Source organism: Galeopterus variegatus, unplaced genomic scaffold (assembly GCF_000696425.1).
Source record: "Galeopterus variegatus unplaced genomic scaffold, G_variegatus-3.0.2 Scaffold176, whole genome shotgun sequence".
NCBI lineage: Eukaryota > Metazoa > Chordata > Mammalia > Dermoptera > Cynocephalidae > Galeopterus > Galeopterus variegatus.
In genome coordinates, this window is record NW_007726287.1 from 656120 (window position 1) to 678993 (window position 22874).

Genomic DNA, 22874 nt, shown 5'->3' on the forward strand with positions numbered 1-22874 from the left:
ACCATTTTCCATAGAGGCTGGACCATTTTGCGGTCCCACCAGCAATGTATGAGAGTTCCTTTTTTCTCCGCAACCTCACCAGCATTTATCGTTCACAGTCTAAATATTTTGAACTATCTTGATTGCCAAGCTTTTTGTCACCCCCTTAAATTTTGCACAGAGGTGAGTGCCTGCCCTTCCTCCTCTTGGTCCTGGCCTTGGGCGAGGCTGATGACACGAGAGGCAAAACAGAAAACCACCATGGCTCAGTCTGCTGGGTGTGCTCTTTGGATGGCGGGGAACCTGCCAAGGATATGGCAGGTGTTCGATAAACAGTGGGTCCCCCACCCAATCCCACAATCCTGGCTCCCCTTCCCTGCTTGTGCACTGAGTATGGGGAAATTGGGCTGGAAGGAGACCACTGCCCTGCCCAGCCCTTGACCAGGCCCACCCCCAGCGGAGCTGCAGCTGCCCGTGTCTGTTGGCAGACTTGGCGGCACCGTGGCTCCTGCCATGGAAGCATGCTCTGTTATACTTAAAGAAGGCCCCCTTGGGTTTACGGGGCATGATTGTCAAGGTCCCTCCTGCGGCAGCTCCTCTAAGGCAGCCTTGCTGCATTTCAGCTCCCAGGAATGTGGCTCCCTGGCTCCTCTTGCTAAGGAGCCCCTTCCCCAACTTTCTCCAGGTTCTCCGACTTAGTGCACACGTCATTTTGTGGAGGCCATCTTCTGGTCTGTTCTTGCGTTTCCTTTCATCCCCTGATGCCATCTCCTCTTGCCATGGAGACGCCCTCCTCAGCTCCAGCCCTGCTCTGGGTTCCGGATGCTGAGGGGGACCCAGCAGATAGAAGTGCCTCCCAGCTCCATTACATTCTGGCTCCTCTTCACCTGGGACCTGCTTGGAAGCCTGGAATATGCCTTCCCCATCCCTGTCCTTGCCGAGCATTCTGGTCCCTTCCACTTCTGACATTTCACTTGGACCCTACCTCTGCACGGCCACCTGTGACTGCTGCTCATGTGGCACAGGATGCCTTCCCCATCCCTGTCCTTGCCGAGCATTCTGGTCCCTTCCACTTCCGACATTTCACTTGGACCCTACCTCTGCACGGCCACCTGTGACTGCTGCTCATGTGGCACAGGCTGGCATATTCTAGCCTGGGCTCTGCATGTGCTGGTGCCTGGTGGCAGTGGAGGGGCAACAGATGTGGCAGCAGCTAGGACGTGGGTTAGGCATAAGGAAGCCTGGGACCCAGGGTGTCTCTGGCACAAACTCACTGTGACACCCAGGGCAAATCCCTTCTGTCTGGACTTTAGTCCCTGGTGACTCCTTGAAGTTAAGGTGAGTTGACCTACTAAGGTCCCTTCCAGCTCAAACATTCCATAAATCTGTGATCTGGGCATTTTGCATGTGCTCAGCAAAATTGTGATGTCATGGAGCACAGAACCACAGAACTCACAGCCTTTTCTGCTCACAGGAGGATTCTAGACACATTGTGGACCACCTGAATCTCACCAGGGACGGTCTGTGAGGTGCCAAACAAGAGCACTTCCCACAGCATTAATGTTACTAACCAGGATCATTCCAGCAATTAACGTGGGGGCAGGGAGGAGACGGCCAGGCACCAGCCCTGCCCTGGGAATCAGCAAACCTGAGATTAGGGCTCCTGCCCCCAGCACAGAGCAGGGAGACAGGCATCTTCTCAAACTAGACAACAAAGTGCTGACCCTTCCCCTGCATAGGCCATTGGAGTGCTGTTCTTGCCCACTAATTGCAGAACAGCAGATGTTTTAAAATAATTTAGTCCAAACTGATATTTTGCTGATTTCACATCCTGTAGCATATTCCTTGATCCCAGGTTTTGCTGGCACAGCAGGGAGGCACTGGAGGCTGTGTGTGCGTGTGAATGAGAGGGAGAGAGAAAGACACACACACGCACAGAAGATACAATCTGGAGAAACTGTACACAGCTGAGGGAAGGAGATCACATTTCATGGCAAAGAATGTGCCCTTGGAGGGTAAATGGACAAGGGTCAGGCTTAGCTCTGTCACGGACAACCTGGGGGATCTTGAGCAAATGTGCGACCTCCCAGGGCCTGTTTCCTTCTTAGCAAAATGGGATGAAAACAGTGCCTGCCTGTCAGGGTTGTGGGGAGATACTCAGATCAGTGCTCTGCTGAGAGAGGCCAGGCATCCTTCTCATCAGAGGATCCTTCCCTCCGGAGCTGGATCCTTTCCTCCGGAGCTGGATCCACATTTCTGGCCCTTGGGACCTGATCGCTATCCTCTTCCTCCCCGTAGATTCCTCCTCTCCTGTAAATGACCACAAAGGAAGACAATGAATGAGGTGAAAGAATCCCTTCGCAGCATCGAACAGAAGTACAAGCTCTTCCAGCAGCAGCAGTTTACCTTTATTGCTGCTCTGGAGCACTGCAGGGAGAACGCCCATGACAAGATCCGGCCCATCTCCAGCATTGGACAGGTGGCACCCCCACCAGGGTTAGCGGGTGGGATCATTGGGGACCTGCCAGACTCAGAGATTCCTGGGCGTCTTCAAGCCCAGTGTCCTCTCTTGAAAGATGAAACAGCTGGGGCCCAGGGAGGGTAAGCACGTTTGTGCCAAAATCAGGACTCAGACCCTAACTGGAATGAGTCAGTCATTCATTCTCCCTGCAAATACGTGACTGAACAACACTGTGGTTATAGAGATGGGCCCAAGACTCAGCCAGCCAGGGCTTAAGTCCTGAATCCACCCCATGCTACCTCTGTGACCTCGGGCCAGCGAGTTCACCTCTCTGAGCCTCAGTTCCCTCATCTGTCATGCAGATTCAATGAAGTCATCCAAGGAAAACTCAGTTCAGGGCTGGCCCGTACCAAGCACTCAAAGAGCGTACAGTGTTATCTGCCAGTATCTGAGTACTGGAAATTTATTGGTGACCAGACAGATATGGTTCCTGTCATCAGATTCCACTGGGGTTTGAGACACTGTGACATACCAAGCACATTGCTAGTTGCTTTTGCAGATGTTTTTATTTAACCCATGTTTCCTCCAAGGTTAGCTACTGTCCAAGTTCTCTCTGCAGGACTTGGAGGCCTCAAGACCGAATGAACCTTCCAGAAAGTTAGGGGCTTGAGCCACAGTGCAGTTAGAAACAGCACAGGCCTCTCAGAGGGAAAAGATGCTGCCGGTGAAGGAGTCAGCTTGTCGAAGGACACCCGCTCCCAGAGATTGGGGACAGGACTCAGAATAGGAGAGGGCTGGCCCGTGGCTCACTCAGGAAAGTGTGGTGCTGATAACACCAAGACCACGGGCTCGGATCCCATATAGGGATGGCCGGTTAGCTCTCTGTGTGAGCGTGGTGCTGACAACACCAAGTCAAGGGTTAAGATCCCCTTACCGGTCATGTTTAAGAAAAAAAGAACTCTTAGAAGAAACAGGACCCCAGAGAACAAGCAGCTCTTGCTGGCGGTATCCTTTAAAAAGTTTCTTTTCTAATTTTTGTAAAATTTCTCGATTTTTTTAACTTGCAAAATCTTGAACATCCAGAAAAGGAAAGAACACCCATGTAACCTTAACCTAGATTCACCAATTTGTAACATTTAGTCACACTTGCCCGTGCGTGTGCCCCTGAACTATTTGAAAGTAAATTGGCTACATCTTTTTCAAAGCTCAGTCCTCCAAGGGCACTGAATGAGTTTTCAACTTCCAAAAGTAGCCCCTGAGACCCTGCCTCTGTCACAATCTACATCAGTGCTGTGTGACTCTGCCGCTCCTGCGCATAAAGGAGTGGCCTTCCTGCCTTAAGTACAACCCAAGCGCTTGGTAAACAATGGCCCTGTCTTCTGACTCTCCATCTGAGGTTTTGACTCTCCACCCTCTCCTCTCTGCCTGAACCAGAGGTGTCCAAAGGTCCCCGCACACATACCAGGTAGTCCAGTGACGCTGCTGCTGTAGTTACAGCACGGTGCAGGCACCTCCTCCTGACCCCCTCCAGGTGCCTGTGCAGGTGGGGCAGGTGCATGTATCAAAAGCCTCTCCCCCCTCACAAAGCTGCTGTGTGCCTGGCAATACTTTGGAAAGAACCACTTCAGATTGTTTGGGAATACATCCCTTGGCAACAAAAAGGCAACTGGTTACAGAAGAAAAACCCTGGTTTAGACTTAGAACTTTTTGGGTGCTGGAGGAGGAAGGTCATAGCTCCTTCCATCATCAGACTGTGGAGACAGAACTACTGGACTGTGAAATGGGTCAGCTAATTCTGCCTGGAACCGACTCTGGTCCACAGGGCCTCCAGCCCTGGCCCAACCTCAGATGCAGAGTCTTTGGGCAGTCCCAGGTAACTCTGGAGAAAGTCCAACCCAGGAAGGATCCCCATCCCCCTACCACGGAAAAGAGGTGACAGGAGGTCAGAGTATTGATTCTTAATTAGCACCTTCTATGGCTTAAGAAAGGTTTCCATACTTCCACATCTAAAACATTTTCTCACGGGAGTTTTCAATTTTTATTTTTGGTATTTAAGCTTGTGATCCTCCTAGAGTTGATTTTTGAATACGGGGTAAGGTCAAGAGCACATTTTATGTTCTCATATGGATCATCACTTTCCCCAGCTCCACTTACTGACCTGTCCTTCCTTTCTCTACCTTGTAAACGCAGTAAAACTAACGCCCAAGGGATTCTAGTTTTTTCTATTTCCTCCTCAGTATGGGTGGCCCAACCCAGCAGTTCTCAAAGTGGGTCCTCTAAGTGGGACTATCAGACAAAAAGTTAGGGACTGGCTCCTTTTGCTTTAAGTGGTATGGGGACTGGCGAGGGGTATGGGCTCAGAGCCGTTGACTGGGGGGTGAAATTGGCTAAGCCACTTCCATTGGTGCCCTGAGCAGGTTATTTCATCTCTTTGAATCCCAATATTCAAGGTTTTTGTCTGTAAAATCAGGGCTGAATAATGTACCTACTGTGACTAGGGTTTAGGTGAGGAGTAAGTGAGATCAGGCCTGCAAAGCATCTGCACAGCGCCTGGGACACTTGATGATGTTAGCTATGTACAGTGTTCTGTATGTTAAAATGCGTAAATGTTACTGGCATCTCTCCTGTGAATCTGGCAGGGGGGAGGGAATAGGGTGTTGCTTCTGAATGTCTGCCCCATAAACCAACTGGGATCTGGGTTGGTATGTCCCCAGCTCACGCTGCGTTGCCCTCTGCAGGTGCAGAGCTACACAGAACACTACTGCAACAATTCCACGGACCGGCGGATCCTGCTCATGTTCCTGGACATTTGCTCGGAGCTGAACAAGCTCTGCCAGTACTTCGAGGCCCTACACTCTGGCAACCCGGTCACCAACAACCTCCTCGAGAAATTCAAAACCCTTGTCAGCCAAAGCAACGATTTAAGCAGCCTCAGAGCAAAGTAAGTTCCTTCTGGTCCTGTTCTTGAGGCCTCAGCGTACACCTGCGGGGAGGCCTTTTTTGAGGGGGCAGGTAACTCTGAACTGTTTCTGTCCTTTGTTGCGTGGATAAGGTGGCTGCTGTCCAGACTGCCCTAGGTGAGAAATCCTGGTCCTGCTAATTTACTGGAATGACTCTGACTCAATAAAACCTTTTTAATATCAGGCCATGGATGGCAAGACCCAGAGCATCTCACTGGATTTAGCCCCCCAGGCCAAGGGTTATAACAGCAGTTCCCAGAAACCACAGAGATCCTAACTAGCAGGCAAGCAAGCAGGACCCCCGTCGGAGCTATGTCCATGGGCACCACTACTGAGGCTTCCTCATCCTGACACTGGGAAGCCACAGAAGAATGTGCCAGTCTCGAGGACAGTCTAGATATTAGGGTAAGAGGCAAAGGGCCTTACCAGCGTTTTTGAAAGATTACAGCAGGTTCATTCCTCAGCCTGATCCAGGTTTCCACCAACTGCAGGTCGGCGGTTCGTAACTCCTGCTTTTCACACCAGACTTACCTGGGCCTCTTGGTCCCCAAACCTGCTGAACAGAACCTCCCAGACCAGAGAGCCCGAGTGTGGTGTCCAGTCTTAGCCCCCCTGCAGTGGTTCTGCTGTGCCCACGCCTGGCAGCTGCTTGCTGCGGCCTGGCAAGTCCCTGGAGAGTGGGCTCACCCGGCCCCCTGTGCTGTCCTGCAGATACCCTCATGACGTGGTGAACCACCTCAGCTGTGACGAGGCCAGGAACCACTACGGAGGTGTGGTCAGCCTCATCCCCATTGTGATAGACTTAATGAAAGAATGGATCGCCCACTCGGAGAAGCTGCCCCGCAAAACGCTGCAGCATGTGAGTGGGCCCCCAGCAAACCAGGAAGCCAAGGGGGCAGCTACTCATCCTGCCCAGACTTCGGGCACCCAGCCTGGGTTAAGAAAACACAAGTGTGGGCAGTTCACAAAAGACAGCCTCAAGCCTAGGGGGAAAGACAAAGGATATTCAAAACCGCCCTGGAGACCACCTGGTGGGAAACTGTAACTCAAAGGCAGGGAGCTGCTCCATCGGTGGGGGTGCTTTGTTACTTAATTTGGTTTCCACTGGTTGATCCATTTTCATGGGCATCCACAGTCCCTGCCACTTATTAACCACAAATGGGATTGCCAATATATTACTGAGAATCTCTCTCCCTGGCTTGCTTTAACTTCCAACTTTTCTGCCTCTAAGCATCAGGCTCTGTGCTGATGAAGAGGATCCCCACTTACACAAGTTGCCTAAATAGCTGGCGTTGGTAGAGGGTGTCCCAGGAAACACTGAGCTGCCCACCAGGTTCTCTTTGAGCCTCACCCACCACAGTGCCAGGCCTGCCTACGCTGTGGGCTCCAGTGAGCCATCACCAGCTGCAACCGTAGGCAAGGCACAGGCTCTCTCTGCAAGACAGGGATGCTCCCGCCTCGGACCAAGGGGGAATGAACCCACCTTTCCCTCTCCTTTACTCGAGCGAGGGAGACCATGACAAAAGCCAGAAGAATTCTGATTTTGTGGTTCCTGTACAAGGACAGTAACCTGTTTTTCACAGCATAGTCGTGGCCCAAACATTGTAAAATGTGTCCCTGGCTTCTGAGCTTGCCAGAAGTGATGTCTCACTGTTCGTTTTTCCCTTCACAGGGGACGACTTAGCTTCAGTATTGTTGCTTCCTCAGGGGGAGACAGTCAAGAATAAAAAGTGTTCTACCAGCTCTCTGCCTGGCTTGGCTTCCTGGGAGTGATCCCTGAAAGAAAACCCACATTTCTCCCAAGACATCCAAGGACACTGGGCAATGGCCACACACGCAAAACCACTGGCAGCTAGCAGAGAGAGAAACCACTGCAGACAGGTGCATGCCCATCTCCAGAGTTTGCTTCTAAGAGCCTCAGGCCAAAGATCCACAGAAGGCCAGCATGTAGACATTTCTCCAAGGGTGAAAAGTAACTCTGTCTGTTAGAGACCTATTCAGAAAAGAAAACCTCAGCTTCCTAGACAAATTAAAAACTGCCAAGTCTCCATTTCAAAAGATCTGCTTCTGCCATTAAAATGGGCAGAGCAATACTGATTTCCAGTCACAGCCAGGCGGAGGCAAACAACTGAAAACCACAAACACTGAGACATTCCAAAAAAAGCTCTTCATCGCTGCTCCTTACATGTGTCCCAAGCCAAGAGATCGTAAGCCAGGTGGATCTCCAAGTCGTGTGAAGGCAGTTTCCTGCCTTCTTCCAAATACCTGAAGGGCACAGAGGAGGTGGTGATGACAGCTCCAAAAAAAGCTCTTCATCGCTGCTCCTTACATGTGTCCCAAGCCAAGAGATCGTAAGCCAGGTGGATCTCCAAGTCGTGTAAAGGCAGTTTCCTGCCTTCTTCCAAATACCTGAAGGGCACAGAGGAGGTGGTGATGACAGCTGCACCTTTTCCTTGGTACACTCAGAAAACACAGCCAGCAAGGCTTAGGGTTAGTGAGCTCTAAAACGTCAGTTGGGTTCCACCAAAAGAACTACATGAAACCCAACATGCCAGACATCCCCTAGGAACGTAGGCACTGAAAGCAAGGCTTGGCGGCAGTGCAGACCTGCAGGCTGCCTGGCTTTGAGGGTTTCTCTGATAGAGATGACTCAAGTGACACACACCCGTGCCCCCACCACCCGCCCAAACATGCCACTGCCACTTTTTAGGGAAGAGCATGAATTCAAGGCAGATAAAGGCAGGATTTGTGGCTGAGATAATTTGCCACAACAAAAAGAATCTTACAGACACTAAAGCCAAAATCCATTGTCAGTCCTCTCCAGCCACACAAGGTAACCAATCCAGACCCTAAGGCTTTTTTATCTTTGGACTAGTCCCCTACTTCACCCCAAGGCCAGCATAAGTCACTCCATGTCACAGCAGAATAGTGCAAAACAATAAATTTTTATTTGTTCACAGTTAAACACAAGCAACTGCCTTGACATTTTAGAACATTCTAAGAAGGACAGCAAACCCTTTTGATGCCAATTCTCATTCACTAAGATTGTACCATTTTCTCTTGCAGTTCATATTTATGGCCTCTGATGTGGATTGTTTGACATGCTTTTAAGATGGGGTAGGAAAGTTTAAGCCTTTTGACAAGAGATGACTTGATTTAACTAAAAGCAGTTAAAAAAATGTTTCTTTCATTGATGGGACCCCTTTAAACTGCAAGTTAGCCACATATGGTTCACCATGATTGAATTATAAAACTAGATTATGTCTTAGCAAAATCTGTTCCTCCATAATATATTTGTGGTCCATAGAAGTCTTCTGAAAAGTGATCACTGATTCTTCCTAGTGTAAAATGCCTGGCTGCCTCTTTGATAAGCTGAAGTATTTGCTATGTAGAGCAGCACCATACCCTCTTGTCCAAACACTGTATCAAGGTGAAAAAAGGGAGGGAGGGTTTGGTCTGGGGGTTCTCAAACTCTCAACGTCTCCTTTAGAAGATTATTCCAATGGTTAAACCAGCCTACTTATCACATAGGATGGCTAATTTTGTGGCATTGGGTGGGGGGTGGGGTGGAGAAAGCTCCTCTGCCTTCATGAACTCATTTCAAGGCTAAATGCCAATTGTGGGTGCAGGTGCTCAACTATCCCGGGCAGGTCCCCTTGTAGCTACAGCCACTCTTCTCTTGGGTGAGCACACATGCTGCAGGAAGGCATGGAAAAGACGGAAATGCCACTCCCCTGGGCACAATGAAGAGTCACAGATGGGGAAACAAGCCACAAGGGGACAAAGGTCACAGGCAGCAGCTGAGGGGCCAGTCCCCAACCTAAACTTGTTCTGTTACAGACAAAATGCTTAGTCAAGTGCAATCAATTACTTTGCAGTGATCTGGGGAGGGGGGATTGGGGGACCAGAGGCAGGTGTCACAGAACTCTGGATGTAAACAGATACACAGACATCTTCAGACTGGATACATTTCCAATACTCACTGCAAGTCACTTTTAAAGCACGTACCTTGGAGAGTGAAAACACAGCAGGTAAGGGGTGCTGATGAGGGTCAGTGCGCACAAGGCAACTTCCTTCCCAAGTGAGGCCGACTCTCCTGGGTGGGCCTGGGCTTCTCGGGGACCACTCTCCAAGAGTGTCCACAAGGGTGGGCAGCACTCCATCTCCACCGCACTTCCAGATGGAGCCTCGACACTGCCCAAACCCTCCTCCAGCCTGTTCGCACTTCCTCCTGTCTCTTTGTGCTTCAGGGAGAAAAACCGAGCATCGTCACGCAGTACTTGTGTATGCTGTTCAGTTCGTTCTTTCTGGCTTCAAGTGGTATGTTCTAGCATTTGGTAGAAATTCCCATTGGCTAGTCACAGCACACTTTGGTTCTGTTGTGTGCCCAGAAACGTGAACCCCATTTTCTATTCTTGACTGCAAGTCTGAGCCTCTGTGGTCCAGCTCACATCCCCACACCTTCTGACGCACCCTCCTTTGTACAGCTGCTGGAGTTTTATCTTTCTACACAAACATTGGAAACTATATGTGCTGCTTCACATGGGGATGGCCCCGAGTCCAGGGTTTTGTTTCCTGTTGTCCTGTTTTGCCCAGTAATGTGCTCCAATTAAGGAAAAGGCTTTGATTTAAGTGCCTGGTATCTTTGTTCTGCAGCACAGATCTCTTATGCTTGGGAAGGGGGAAAGCACTTAAAACTGGTTTTCATAGTTAACCTACAACACTTTTTTTTTCCCTTTCTGAATCTGTTCATGCTTTCCTCTTTTAAACTAAACTAGGTAACTAGGATGTATTGGATTTCAAGCTTTCCTTTGGACAAAGCTGAATTAAACCTGGGGTGTCACTAACACTCCACATTGGACATCCAGCAGCAACTGCGACCCCATGCTAGGCTGACAGCATTTGGAGACATTCCCTCTGTGGGCTGGGAATCAGTCACACCCAGAAATCCTGTACCGACCAGGTCTTCTGCCAGTATAGCCATGGGGATATGGGGTCTCTGTCTAGCTCCCTTTAGTTAGAGATGACAGCGTATTTATTGCCACACTTAAAAAAAAAAAGAAACACTTTCACCCTTACGTGCTGGAAACTTCAGGATGCAGTAGGATTTCGTACCATTAGTTTCTTCTACCTCTTCATGGCTGAACCCTTCTATTCTTTCTACTGAAAGAATAGAAACAGGAAAACCAAATTCACCAGCTCTTTCCTACCAAGTCTCTCCTTGCCTCATCTGGATCACCAGGCAACAATTCTTGGGCTTCTAGCATTTATTTCAGGAGCATCTGCTGAGTTTGGATTCTCTGCCACTGCCAGCATTCTGACTGGTGTCACCCCTCGTGAGCAGCTGGGGCAACCCAATGGGGACACACAGTCAGCCTCTGTCGATACTTTCCCAGACTCTGCTTTCAATTTCTCTGCTGTTACTAACACGGGAGGGTGTGACAACATCAAGCTCCCTAGAGAGTCAGTCCCTGAAAAGTAGAACTGATGTGGAAAAGCCACTACCTTTTTTGGTGGCCTAAAACTTACCACAGAGAGGCAGCCCTAACAGCCTGAGAACGATGGTCACATAAACTGTGAAGAAACTCTTTGGACCTTCATAGCCTTTCTGCTGCAGCATCACAAAGAAGCTGACATAAACAAGGGGCGCACGTGAACACAGAGAGAGGCAAAAGACAGAGAGTTTAACCAAAGGCTCAGCTAGACAAGACCAGCCTGGAGGTGCAGTCCCTCAGGCTCAGCTGTCTCTTGGGTAACTTCTCCTGCTCCTTGCCTCCTGCAGAGAACAGATTTTGCCACCTACACACCAGCCTGTGGTCAGAATAGTACCAGCATTGAAGCAGACACCAAATAAATAAGAGGTAGTGGGGGGAAGGAGGGACAAGAGCTTTCCCAAAGGGTAAGTATGGTCTCTACAGTGCAGCTCTAGATTTTTGAAACAACAGGCATTTGTTCACACAGAACTTTCCAGGAAGCTTATCAGAACCGCCAAAAGAACGGAAGGGTGAATACACTATTGTTTTTCTAGATCTGCTGCTTCAGATGCTGAACTTCAGAACCAAAAAGCAGTGGGAAAATCTCATGTAAAAGCTTTCATGTGAAGACCGTCAGCTTTGCAGGCTACATCCTCTTAGAAGGGACAAAACCAGACTTACCTGCAACGCCAACTACCTGGCCTAACCAAGAGTGAACCCAGTTGTCTGAGCTTCAGGAAAGCAGAAAGTGGTGTGTTAGAATCAAAGATTAAGTTTGGCCTCATATTGCACAGGTTCAAAGGACGCAACCATTTTGGAGAAAAAGCTACTGAGGAATACAAATTGGCCCTCCGATTAGTACACACTGCTAGGTCAGTGAAAGAGAGGTTTGGGGGTGGGTTGAGGGGAAGGTTAAGAGGCATTTCCATGACAGATCCAAAAACCGTTCTGCATTCAGTCAGCTGTCAAAAGGACCTCCAACCCATTTCCATCACATGAGACAGCCACTCAGACCCTGGAAACAGGAAAGCTTTGAAACGTGCACTCACACCTCCTGTTCTATGCCAACGATACACAAGTTAACACTGATTGACCCCCATCCTTAGCTGTGTTCATGATGCGTCTCGTTGTAGTCCATGATACGAAGCTGTCCAACACTGTCGGAGTTTGGGGGAGATGGGTGTGGGCCATCTAGGTTCAGGGCAGTCTTGGCTTCCACACCCGAGTCTTTGCCCACTTCTGTCTTTAGGGTTTCAGAAAGGCTACTGATGGTCATGCCGTCCTCATCACACTGGCTCTCACTCTTATTACGAAATAACTCTCGGGCCTTCATGCCCAGGAAGCTCTTTGAACTGGGAAGTGAGCCAACAGTTGTAGGGATGCTGGTAGAGGGCTCTCCCATAGTAGTTTCCCACCGACTGCTGAATGGGCCTGCCCTTTGGCTTGGGGGCTTCTCTGGGGTAGAAAGCTCGCTGCTGCTGCTGCTGCTGCCTCCACCTCCTCTACTTCCACTACTACCCCGGGTGCTGCCAGGCCTGGGAGTCTTGGTCTCACCGTTGTGGCCAGATGCCTCTTCATTGTGCCCTACCATGGAATCTGAGCAGCCATCATTACAACAGTCAAGCCTGTAAGAAACCCAGAGAGGAAAAAAGCAGTTGGTGACTGTACTATCCACGTTGGAGAGATGTGGAATTACAATGACACTTGCTCACAGACACTGACCTCTGCTAGCCTGCACTGTTTTATAATAGCAAACTCAAGTAAGAGATCTCAAGAGAAACTAAGTCACAGTTAGGGATACTAGATGGCAGTCCTAAATATGAACACTTCCTGTGGCCATATCGAGCAACTCAGGGCCAGGAAAAGGAACATGGAAAGATCACTGGGCACTCTGAGAAAAGGTAAGTCATTTCAGCTCTCTGAAATGGAGTGAGCCGAGTGCTGCAGCCCTGTCTATCTAAGCAGCTATAACTGCTTCCAGCACCATGTGATGTGGTCCTTGTTCTGCTAGCGGCAGTTTAATCATAAGCCATTGATGCAACTCTTTGTTCCTACCTTTCTTCTGCGGCTTCAGCTGCTTCTGTCTTTTCTTCTTCAAGTTTTTTCAGGAGGCCATCTTTCTCCAACCTGCCATATAAATCTAAGATCTCCAATTCAAACACTTGTGTAATCCTTTTCTGAGCCTCATACCTGCTCTCTGCAGCCTGCAGCTGTCCTCTGAAAGATAAAGACCAGTCCAGAATATGTGAATTCCCCTTAATAAAGAACACATCACTGCAAAAACCTTTCCCAATGGAAGTTACCTTGCCTGGAGTTTGACGTCCTCTAAATATTTCTTCTGTTCCAAAAGAAGGTGGTCTTTCTTGGCCAGAAGAGATTCCAGTTCTGAAATCCGTTTTTGGGAGGTATCAAGCCTCTGATTCTGCTGGAGAACATGGCTTCTGTTTTTTTCTAGTTCTTTCCGATATGCAGCTTTCATCATTTCCACTTCCTAAAAAAAAAGATTGGAGTGAGTATTTATAGAACACGAACATGCCCTAACCACTTTGAAAAAATGATATAGTAAGTATTGAGAAGGCACTTCCGTATACTGGGGGTAGAAATATAAATTAGTACAACTTTCTGGAAAGTAAGCTGGCAGTAAGTATTAACCTAGGAATCCTTCCTTCAACTCCATCCCTAAGGAAAACATCTGAAACACAAATAGACATTCTGCACAAAAATAATCATCACAGCATATTTATAAGAGCAAAAAACTAGAAACATCCTAAGTCTAACATCAGCAAAATAGATGAAGTATATCTTATATTTGTGAGTTTTAAAAAATGGTGTGATAGCAGTAAAGAGATTTTTAAAAAGCAGACTATAAAAGTGTGTGAACAGCACGATCGAACATGATCAACTATGTAAACATATACATTAGCAAAACACCAAGTGAAAATATGCCAGGATTCACAATTGTAATTTCACTACAGGGGTATTGTGGGTCATCTGCTTTTATATTTTCCTCCCTCTCCTAACACCAGTGGAGGTAAAGCTAGAGCACATGACACGAAGGGAGCAGGTTTGTTTAAGCAAAGCAGCATTTGCAGATTAGGTCCCCTGACAAGGTCTGTCAATCATGCCAAGGCAGGTGGCCTGCCTACTGACAGATCGGAACATCTACAGTAAGTAGACGCTAATGCTCAGAAAAAAGGTGGAAAGGATACTTTTCTAACAAGTATGTGTTACATTTGTGTATGTGTGTGTGCGTGTGTTTATTGTGGTAAAATACACATAAGATGAAACTTGCCCATACGTTTGGTTTTTAAAAAAAGATAATAAACCATAAAGAGCAAGGAGACAAGCTTTCTCGAGGTGCCCCTGCCTTGAAGCTGACTGGTTGGTAAACACAATGCTTCTTTGGTGCAGAATGCAACAGATCTAAGCCCAGAACTGGCTATCTGATAATGTGGCCATTCCAGCCGTGCTAAGTGGCAACAGACTTCAGCACAGACTAGGTGAACACTCTGACTTTTGTCATAAGCGACAGTACTTATCTATGGATGATCGTGCAAGGTACTGAACCTGGAACACCCGTGCCCTCTCACTAGTCCTCTTGATTGCCGCATGGGATACCTCACCCCACTCCTTCCTGCCGTTCTCCACCTGATTCTCAGACACCCAGCTCTTTTCCTCCGCTGCAATGAACAAGAGCAACCCTAGCTCCAGGTCCAGGGGCAAAGCCTGACTGGCTGAAGGTAATGACTGGGCTAGGGATGGGTACGCGACACAGTCCTGGCCAAAAAGAGAGATGGGAAGTGTGGTGGAAGGTGTCTAGATTTCCTTGCTGAGAGAGACCCATAGGAAGAGAAGTTCCTCTTCTGTGAAGCATTGTGGTGTCTGCCTGTGACACCTGTACCTGTAGCACACACCTGCCAACCATGAATGCAGAGCTGGAGGACAGGACCAGCTGGGTGAGACAGGCAGTGCAGGAGAGGGAAGAGCCCAGCTCCTTGATGCTGTCCCTGAATTGCCAACTTGCCCACCTGGACCTTCCCCACCCCGGGACTTCTTGACAACTGAAACAACCCAATTCCTCACTGTTAAGACAGTTTAGCTTATTTTTTGTTGAGGGTATCCTGATTATTACAAATCAGTATTCTCACCCTCATTTTATGAACCACGACACAAGGGCCCAAAGAAGTTAGGTGACTGCTCGAACTTCCAAAGAGTACAAGGATTCCAAATCAAAGGCCACACCAGAGGCCAATCTATCCATACTTCTCTCGGGACACATTAAGAATACATTTCAGTAAGCTTTTTCAGAAGTTTTCTTGGCCCTTAAAAGTCTGTTTTCCCCCTTTCTTTTCCCAAGCCATTATTCCTCCAAAATAAGTGATAGGTAGTTTCTAGAGGAAGTTCCACATCTAACGTCTTTCTAAAGGGAGTCTAAATCTGAGAGTTGAGAGGAGCTGAGAAATAAAGAGTAACTCTATTATGAAAATTACATATCTCCAGTTCTAAGACTACTGTCTACATTTGGCCAAAAAAGATACTTTACAAAGCACAAGCCTAATAAATCCTGAAAAGAAGGCCCATGTGTGATGGAGAAGTTACTGACAGGAAGCATCTGAACATTTACTATTAAAATTTTATTCCCAACTCATTCACTAACATTACCTGAGGCTATTTATACAGTGACATAAAACTTCTGCCTCGACACCACTGGTGAGGCACTAATTAATGTAAGATCATCCTGATGCTGGCCTTGTTGCCAGGACTGAACTACCATCTGCAGAAATTAAATTCAACATTAAAAGGAGCAAAAATGATATGTACACCAGTATATAGCATGGTCCTGAGAGGTATGTTAAACAGGATCTGTTGCCTGTCTTCCATCTTTGTCATGATCTCTCTCTCTCTTTTTTTAAAGGGGGCAAGGGAAAGAGAAGGGAAACACTTTTACACATACTCCATACCAATTACCATGAAATGCTTGTACTTACACCTTGACTTAATTTCAAAACAACCCAACAAGGGGACATGATCTCACATGATAGCTGGAAAGTGCTTGTACTGCTGGGCCAGGGAGAGGTGGGAGTAGACTGCTGCTTCATCTTTCAGGAAATAATTCATAAATATGTAGATATACTGCCTGGGTCTGAAGAGCTTTTCCACCTAAGGTTTGGCTCCCTGAGCCCGATCTCACATGATAGCTGGAAAGTGCTTGTACTGCTGGGCCAGGGAGAGGTGGGAGTAGACTGCTGCTTCATCTTTCAGGAAATAATTCATAAAGTATGTAGATATACTGCCTGGGTCTGAAGAGCTTTTCCACCTAAGGTTTGGCTCCCTGAGCCCCAGCATACCTTTGTGGTGTCAGAATGCTTGTTCTGCAGTTGTTCCAAATACAGCTCGTTGACCTCCCCAAGAACCAACAGCTGCCTGTTCAAGAACTCCATCTGCTGCTGGACTGACTCGCTATTTGAGAGCTAACCAAAACATACAAACAAGCAAAGTGAAAAATCTGGCAACTCAAAACTAGCAAATGGACATTAAGTGGGGAACCAGCTAAGAGCACAGTATTTCCATGCTAGGGCAGAATAAACATCTCTCATCGTTTCAAGTTCCCCGACATAATGGCTAGTGGGGAGGAAGGCACCCAAGGGCAACAAAAACGGACAGAAATGCACGTCAGAATTGTGCTGTGCAAAGGGAAAGAGGCACAAATGCACAACATCCAATCCGGCCACCCACAGGACACCTCTACAGCAGGGACTTCAGGTCCAGAGGGATGAAGCCCCTGGGGAAACTCACTCACTGTTGAGTGAATGAGTGCAATGAATCCCAAAGTGGGAGGAATCACAGCTCAAAAACCTGAATGAACTTGTACGTGTATGTAAATAAGGTATTAAGAAAGAATTCCAGGGGATTTAGTAGACTAGAGATTAGGCTGGATACTTCTTTGTTGTGTGGGTCTGGTCTGTGCAATGTAGGATATTTGGGAGCACCCCTGGCTCCTACACACTAGACACCAGTAGCACCAAAAATGTCAACCTAAAATGTCTCTAGACATTGCCAAATGTCCCCAGAAGCTGGCAGGGGACAGAATCACTCCCTATTTGGGACTCCTGACATAAGCCCCTCAAGTGATATATTGTCCTGTCCCAGGAAGAACACAGCGAATGGTGTCTGAGCTGACACGGGCCCGCTGCCTTTCTTACCTTCTGAGAAACCTGGCTGAGCAGCAGTTCGGTGTGACAGACCTTGTAGTTGGCTTTCTTTAGCTCTATCCGCAGCTCTGCAATCATGCTCCTGCAGTCTTCCAGCTTTGTCTGCCCAAAGAGAAATGGACAGGAAGTGACAGCAGCATTGACAGGTCAGGCCACGAGCCTACCTGGCCCTGAGCCTACATAGAACTGAGAATGCCTAGCTTGACTGCTCTACTATGCTTGGGCCATCAGGATTTGACCTCTTAGTTTTAAAAAGTAAGTTACGGTTGATTTCTGAGTTCCTTACTATTTAACAAAAGAAAAAAAGACCTGAGATCCACAGTTCCCAAACTGTGCCAAAGAGCCTGAGATTTCACAGCAAATTCATAGGGATGCTGCTGATATTTTAAGTTTTTGAGGGGAAAACAGCGACATCTGTCGGTCATTATGTGAACTAACTAGCTGGAGGTAGCTGATAGTTCAGTATTAGATGGTGCTGTATGCTTGTGGATGACATCATACCTCTGTGTCCCCAGGTTTTTCATGGTTGCTGTGATAAAAAGCATCATGATAAAGCCAATGTGAAACAGGAAATGAGGGTGTCACTGTGCACTCTGATTCCAAGGTCTGAGACACTTGCAGCGCCCAACAGGTACACACATGGCATTAGTAATTGCAGTTATTTAAAAATTAAATTTAAAAAAAATTTTAGTTTATGTGTATTATTTACAAACAGCTACTAAATTGTTAGGACATAAATACTCACTAAGTTGTTTAGATCTACTTAATGAACAGAACTATTAAGTGTTTCTTTTGGCTGCAAAGTGCCTGGAAAAAAATTACTGAGAGACTAAGGGAGCTATGAACCAAGAAAGGTGGGAAACCTCTGCCCTAAATAAGATTTATCTGGCAGGAAATATATCTGCCATGATTTCAGAGAGAAAAGTACTCATCTTAGTCCAGCTGAAGAAGGTGAGAACACCTGTAGCAGTGCATCTGCTCTATCCCAATCACATTCCGTGCCGTTTGCTCTGCCTGGTGTTGCCGTTCATACCTGTAATTCCTGGCTCTGGTTGTAGAACTCTTCTCGGTCATGTTGCAGCTGTCTGATCTGGCTGTGGAGCTGGGTTACCACAGTGTCACGCTGCTCCTGAAGCTGACTGTATCTGGCTTGTTCTTTTTGTAGACTAACCTTCCATATCTGGATGTCCTTCTCTTGTAACTTCAACTGATCTTTCTAGCAGAGACCAGAGAAGCCACGGGCAGTGATGCTCAAGTTTAACACATGTTGCAAACATTTCATCTGAACAATCATAAGCTACCCTGGAACAGTAACCACAGACCCAGAATCTGACAGCTCACGAATGTCTTACTTGTCATTAGGTCAAGGTTCTCCAAGTTTCACATGAGCAAATGGACCATAATTGCTTAGAGAACCTTTTCTCAGGGATCAACTTGCTTCTAATACTTTCAAAAGTCTTAACCACTTGAATAAGACCTCCAATCCATGGTACTGGTTACGTTCACTAAAATGATGAACATTTACTGAATGCTTACAGTGTACTAGCCATTGAGCAAGTGCCTACTGACATGATTTATTTTAACCATCACAGCTTAAAAAGTAGGTGTTCTTATTGTTATTTCCTTTTTATAGAATGGGTTAGAGGCTTTGAGAGGCCAATTTACTTTTCTAAGGTAATAACTGGTAAAGCAAGGATTCAAACTCCAAGTCTGATTAGCTTCACACCTACTATGCCATACATGCTTAATTTCATGCCATGAAATAACTTCAGGAGCTCTGGTTTCACATATGGAGAAATAAAATAATCTCCTGACCCTTTTATCATCACAGCCAATTACAAGCAAACAAGCACACGAAAAATCACTTGTTTGCACAGTTCCCAAAAGCTACAAGGGAATTCTAAGACCTAGCCATTCATGTCTTAAGCTCACAGTCTAAGTGACCTGCCCCAAGCCACAGCAGTGAACACAGCTCAGACTGAGCATTGATCTTGATGCAGCTGCTGCTCTGCACAAGCTATTGCGTAGACCCAAAACAAAACAAAAACAAAGTCCACTTCCCCCACACCCCCCAGTCCTCACCATGGCAGCATTGTGTTCCTCCAGAGCTGCTGCTCTGATCACCTTGCGGAGGAGCCGTCTGTTCCGGACAGCATGCTGCTGCCTCTTAAATCGCTCATACAGCAGCTGGTTGTGCAGTAACAGCAACTGGTCTCGGAGGGTGCGGATCTCGTCTGAAGGAGGAGAGCCTGATGTCAAAGCACAGGGGGTGGCAGAAAATGCCTTTTACATGTGGTTCAATCAAGCCCCCTCCCATGTGCTGTTAGCTTAAGAACATAGTTCTTTAAGAAATAAATCAGCATTCACTTTGCAAATGACCACTTGGTTCCCAGCAACAGTCATTTGTTAGGAGAGGGAAAAGTATTTGCCACCTATCTCCCTTTTAAAGGAATGCACAGGGTTATATCACATGGGATGGCTCTTTGAGAGCTTTATTCTTTTCCCACAAACCCGGACCACACGTATACATTTGGGACTGCCTTTCCATTTTTCAAGGCTGATCCTTCACTGGTATGTTCTCCCCCAAGAAGACGCCCCAATACCGCTCACTCTACTTGGGTCTTTTCTAGGGATGTCTGCCATAAGGACTGTGCTTCTCGTACTTCTACTCTCAAGCACATGGTACTTGCCACTTCTCAAAAACAGGAAATGCTGACTTTGCAGCACTTGAGATCCTTTAGCCAAACCGATAACAGCCGAAGCAGTAGTCAAGGGAAGATGTTTCCTATGGGGTATGTCCTTCAAGGACAGAAAAGGCAACAAGCAAGCAGAAACCACAAGGGCTGGATTTGGAGCTAAAGTAACAACTTTACCTCCAAAGTGGGTCCAGTCGACAGACTTGCTGGGTAAAGACAACCTAGGAAGAAAGTTTGAGTAACAAAGTTATCAATCTTACCTAGAAAAAACTTATTTGAACTTTTAATTGCAGCAAGGTTAGATCACTTCCTTGTGGTCAAAATCTGCAGTGGCATAAGAAAGTTTCAAATTCAAAGTCCACATGGAGTTAGAGGAGGAGTCTCACAGTGGGTGGAACAGGCAGGTATCCAGTGTGGAGATGCCTCACGCTGAGCTCACACTGCAGCCTTCATTTCTGGGTCAGCTCTCCAAAGCCACTGAGTGGCAGAACACACTGAGAGCTGTTTTCAACCCTCTCTGTTGAAGTATACTCATACAGGACTAGCTCTCTGCTGAGAAGCTACTGTCAGCCAAGCTTAAGGAGGAAGAAGAAATTTACCTGTGCCTATTATACTAAATCTCATTTAAAAAGAAGCTAAAATATTACAATCCCTGTCAAATTCCATCTTAGGATATTATACAGAAGAACAATTAAAACCAACATTTCCAGAGAACCTAATCAGAAACGGCAGAGGATTCAAACTCTGGGCCACTCACTCTTACCCCTTCCCTGGGTATCTTGTTGAAAACAGTGTCTCAGATTTCTTTCTAAGACACTTCATGTGTCTTTGGAGGGGGCTTCCTGAACTTGCATAAAATGCTGATGATTTCATCTTCCACCTAATGACCTATGTTACCAAAATAGAATACTAATAATCATCTATAACTAGAGAGGAAAACACTGTGACAAATATTCCCAAGTTCTCTGAAACACCATTACCTCATTTTTAACCTCCCATTTTCAGAGAGCAAATGTAAAGGCATTTGAGCGTCCTCACAGAACAGTGCCACAAGATGGCCTATATAAAAAAAGACTGGGCTGGTGGGTTAGCTCAGTAGGTTAGAACACAGTGCTGATAACACCAAAGTCAAGGCTTCGGATTCCTGTGCCAGCCATCCATCCAAAAAACAAAACAAAACAAATACTAATTTTGAAATGGACTGCTATCTAAGGAATTATCCCAATTTTAACATGCATACATACAGGATACTTACGTTCACGTATATGAAAAGGTGACAGACTAGAAGAATGTCTCACAAAATAGAAAAGGCCCAGCTCCTCTGTTGAGACTGTGAAATATGATTCTCGCTCCCCCCACGCATCTGTACTTCATCATAAAATGCAGCATTTAAGGTCCTTACCTGTTGAGTTCCTTGCTGTGTGCGTCGGCGCCCTGCTGTATCAGTCTGTCCAGTACTTCCATGGGAGAGGCGGAGGGCATGTAGTCTTCCTCTGTGCCTTTCGCTTTCTTTAACAGTTCCTTGGTCTTCTCGCTGACAAAATGATGGGCAGTCTTTGGCAATGCCACCTCAAAAAGATGATCGTACGGGTGAGGCTGCCCGCTTCCAAAGCCCACTCCCCTGTGTGGTGGAACTTTACAAGGGCTGGGAGTGAAGATACTGGTCTCCAGAGAAGTCTGGCGTTCCCTGTCCCCAGCAGGGCTTTCGTAGGCACAACCACTGGGTAGGTCTATGGGAGTAAAGGCTTGCTTTGGTGTGTCAGGCCCGAGCTTGTCCAGGGAGGAGTGTAAAGGCTCAGGGTTCACACTGGCGCCCTGAGCACTGGAGGCTGCTGAATGGGCCTTCCGCTGAGAGCCTGGGAGACTGTCTCGGTAGAAGGGAGAGTCAAAGCCTCCTCGAGGAACCATAGGCTCGGCCTCTGCTGTTGTGATCTCAGAAAGTTCTTTAGATATTGCAGCTGAAAAGAGGAATGGAAACAAGAGAACCCCCAGTAAATAATCAATCTGGGAAAGGCCAGTTTGGGGTTGCATACCACCATGTACTGTGTCACCCAGCAGGGGGGTAAAAAGTGGCATCCAGCATAGGTCCTAGAATGAAACACCCATCTTTTGCAAGTCTGTGAGTGTTGAAACTAAATCCCAGTTTTACAGGAGAATGAGCGAAATCAAGCTTTATCATTCACAGCAATTCCACATAGTTACCTTCTTCTTTATCTTTTTCAATGCTATCTTCTTCAGAGGCTAGATCACCTAAAAACCCTGGAAGATCACTTAGAGTGACAGAACCTTTGCTGCCAGGTACTTCTTCTAAAAAGAAACAGAGACAACTCAAGTCAAAGAAATACACTGTAATTCCTGTAAGTGTTAAACTGCTTACACTATAACAGAATAAGTCTAAAATAATTCTTCCTGTTGAACAGAGAAGTCTGGAAATGGCTCTCTCCTGGAGCTACTACAAAAGGCTAAGATATTACAAATAATCTAATTAAAGGTGCTGAAAATAATCCCACAGAAAAGAAAATTCTCAGTTCTTAATGTCTCCGAGAAAAGATAAAATCACACGGTTTGACCAGCTCAAAACATTTACAGGTACTTCACTGCAATAGTTTAAAAATTTTTTTGATGTTTTTGATTAGGTTGGTTTTTAGAATTCCCCACTTGTTTCATTATCTCTAGGCTTCAATGTTTTGTGGTATTCCAGACTTTCCTTGTTTCCTCTTAACTTTGATTTTAAACATATATAACCATATTAGAAGAGACAGGCAAGATCTATTGTGACACAGAGATTCTACCTAATCCTCTGTCATTCGGAAGGTGGTGCTGTCTGTGTAGACATGGCCTTGTAGAATCTGTTCTTTCTTCCTGAAAAGATAAGAACCACTTATATCACAAGGCGAAAAAATCTGTACATGTTCTTTAGCACATAGTAAAGGAGTTTAAAGTTTAGCCCAGTGATTCTCAAACTGTTTGGTCTCAACATGACTTTACATTCTTAAAAATAATTGAGAATCCCAAGAGTTTTTGTTTACATGGTTATATCTACCAATCATTACTGTATTAGAAATTAAAACTTCAAAATTAAAAAAAAATTG

General features: G+C 46.7%; 2 protein-coding genes across 6 annotated transcripts in view; one reads left to right on the top strand and one right to left on the bottom strand.

Annotated features, from left to right (window-relative positions):
* LOC103582002 (chromosome unknown open reading frame, human C9orf9) overlaps positions 1–7147 on the top strand; it is a 12233-nt gene extending 5086 nt beyond the window's left edge. Inside the window, exons 2-5 of one of the 3 annotated variants that reach the window (XM_008563707.1) lie at positions 2278–2458; positions 5179–5381; positions 6112–6259; positions 7073–7147. In XM_008563707.1, coding sequence (XP_008561929.1) covers positions 2315–2458; positions 5179–5381; positions 6112–6259; positions 7073–7084 — 507 coding nt within the window. In that variant the 5' untranslated portion in view covers positions 2278–2314 and the 3' untranslated portion in view covers positions 7085–7147. Of the gene's footprint in view, positions 1–2277; positions 2459–5178; positions 5382–6111 lie in introns of all 3 variants that reach the window. The other 2 variants (XM_008563695.1, XM_008563703.1) reach the window with 2 other exon arrangements.
* A 2858-nt stretch (positions 7148–10005) lies between these two features.
* The window catches only part of TSC1 (tuberous sclerosis 1), a 46340-nt gene continuing 33471 nt past the window's right edge, over positions 10006–22874 (bottom strand). For all 3 annotated transcript variants that reach the window (XM_008563720.1, XM_008563714.1, XM_008563729.1), the window contains 11 exons: positions 22575–22644; positions 21985–22089; positions 21185–21740; positions 19960–20003; positions 19169–19335; positions 18120–18302; positions 17078–17188; positions 16223–16345; positions 13178–13365; positions 12930–13091; positions 10006–12499 (listed from right to left, as the gene is read on the bottom strand). In XM_008563720.1, the coding sequence (XP_008561942.1) occupies positions 11977–12499; positions 12930–13091; positions 13178–13365; positions 16223–16345; positions 17078–17188; positions 18120–18302; positions 19169–19335; positions 19960–20003; positions 21185–21740; positions 21985–22089; positions 22575–22644 (2232 nt within the window). In that variant the 3' untranslated portion in view covers positions 10006–11976. The remainder of the gene's footprint in view (positions 12500–12929; positions 13092–13177; positions 13366–16222; positions 16346–17077; positions 17189–18119; positions 18303–19168; positions 19336–19959; positions 20004–21184; positions 21741–21984; positions 22090–22574; positions 22645–22874) is intronic.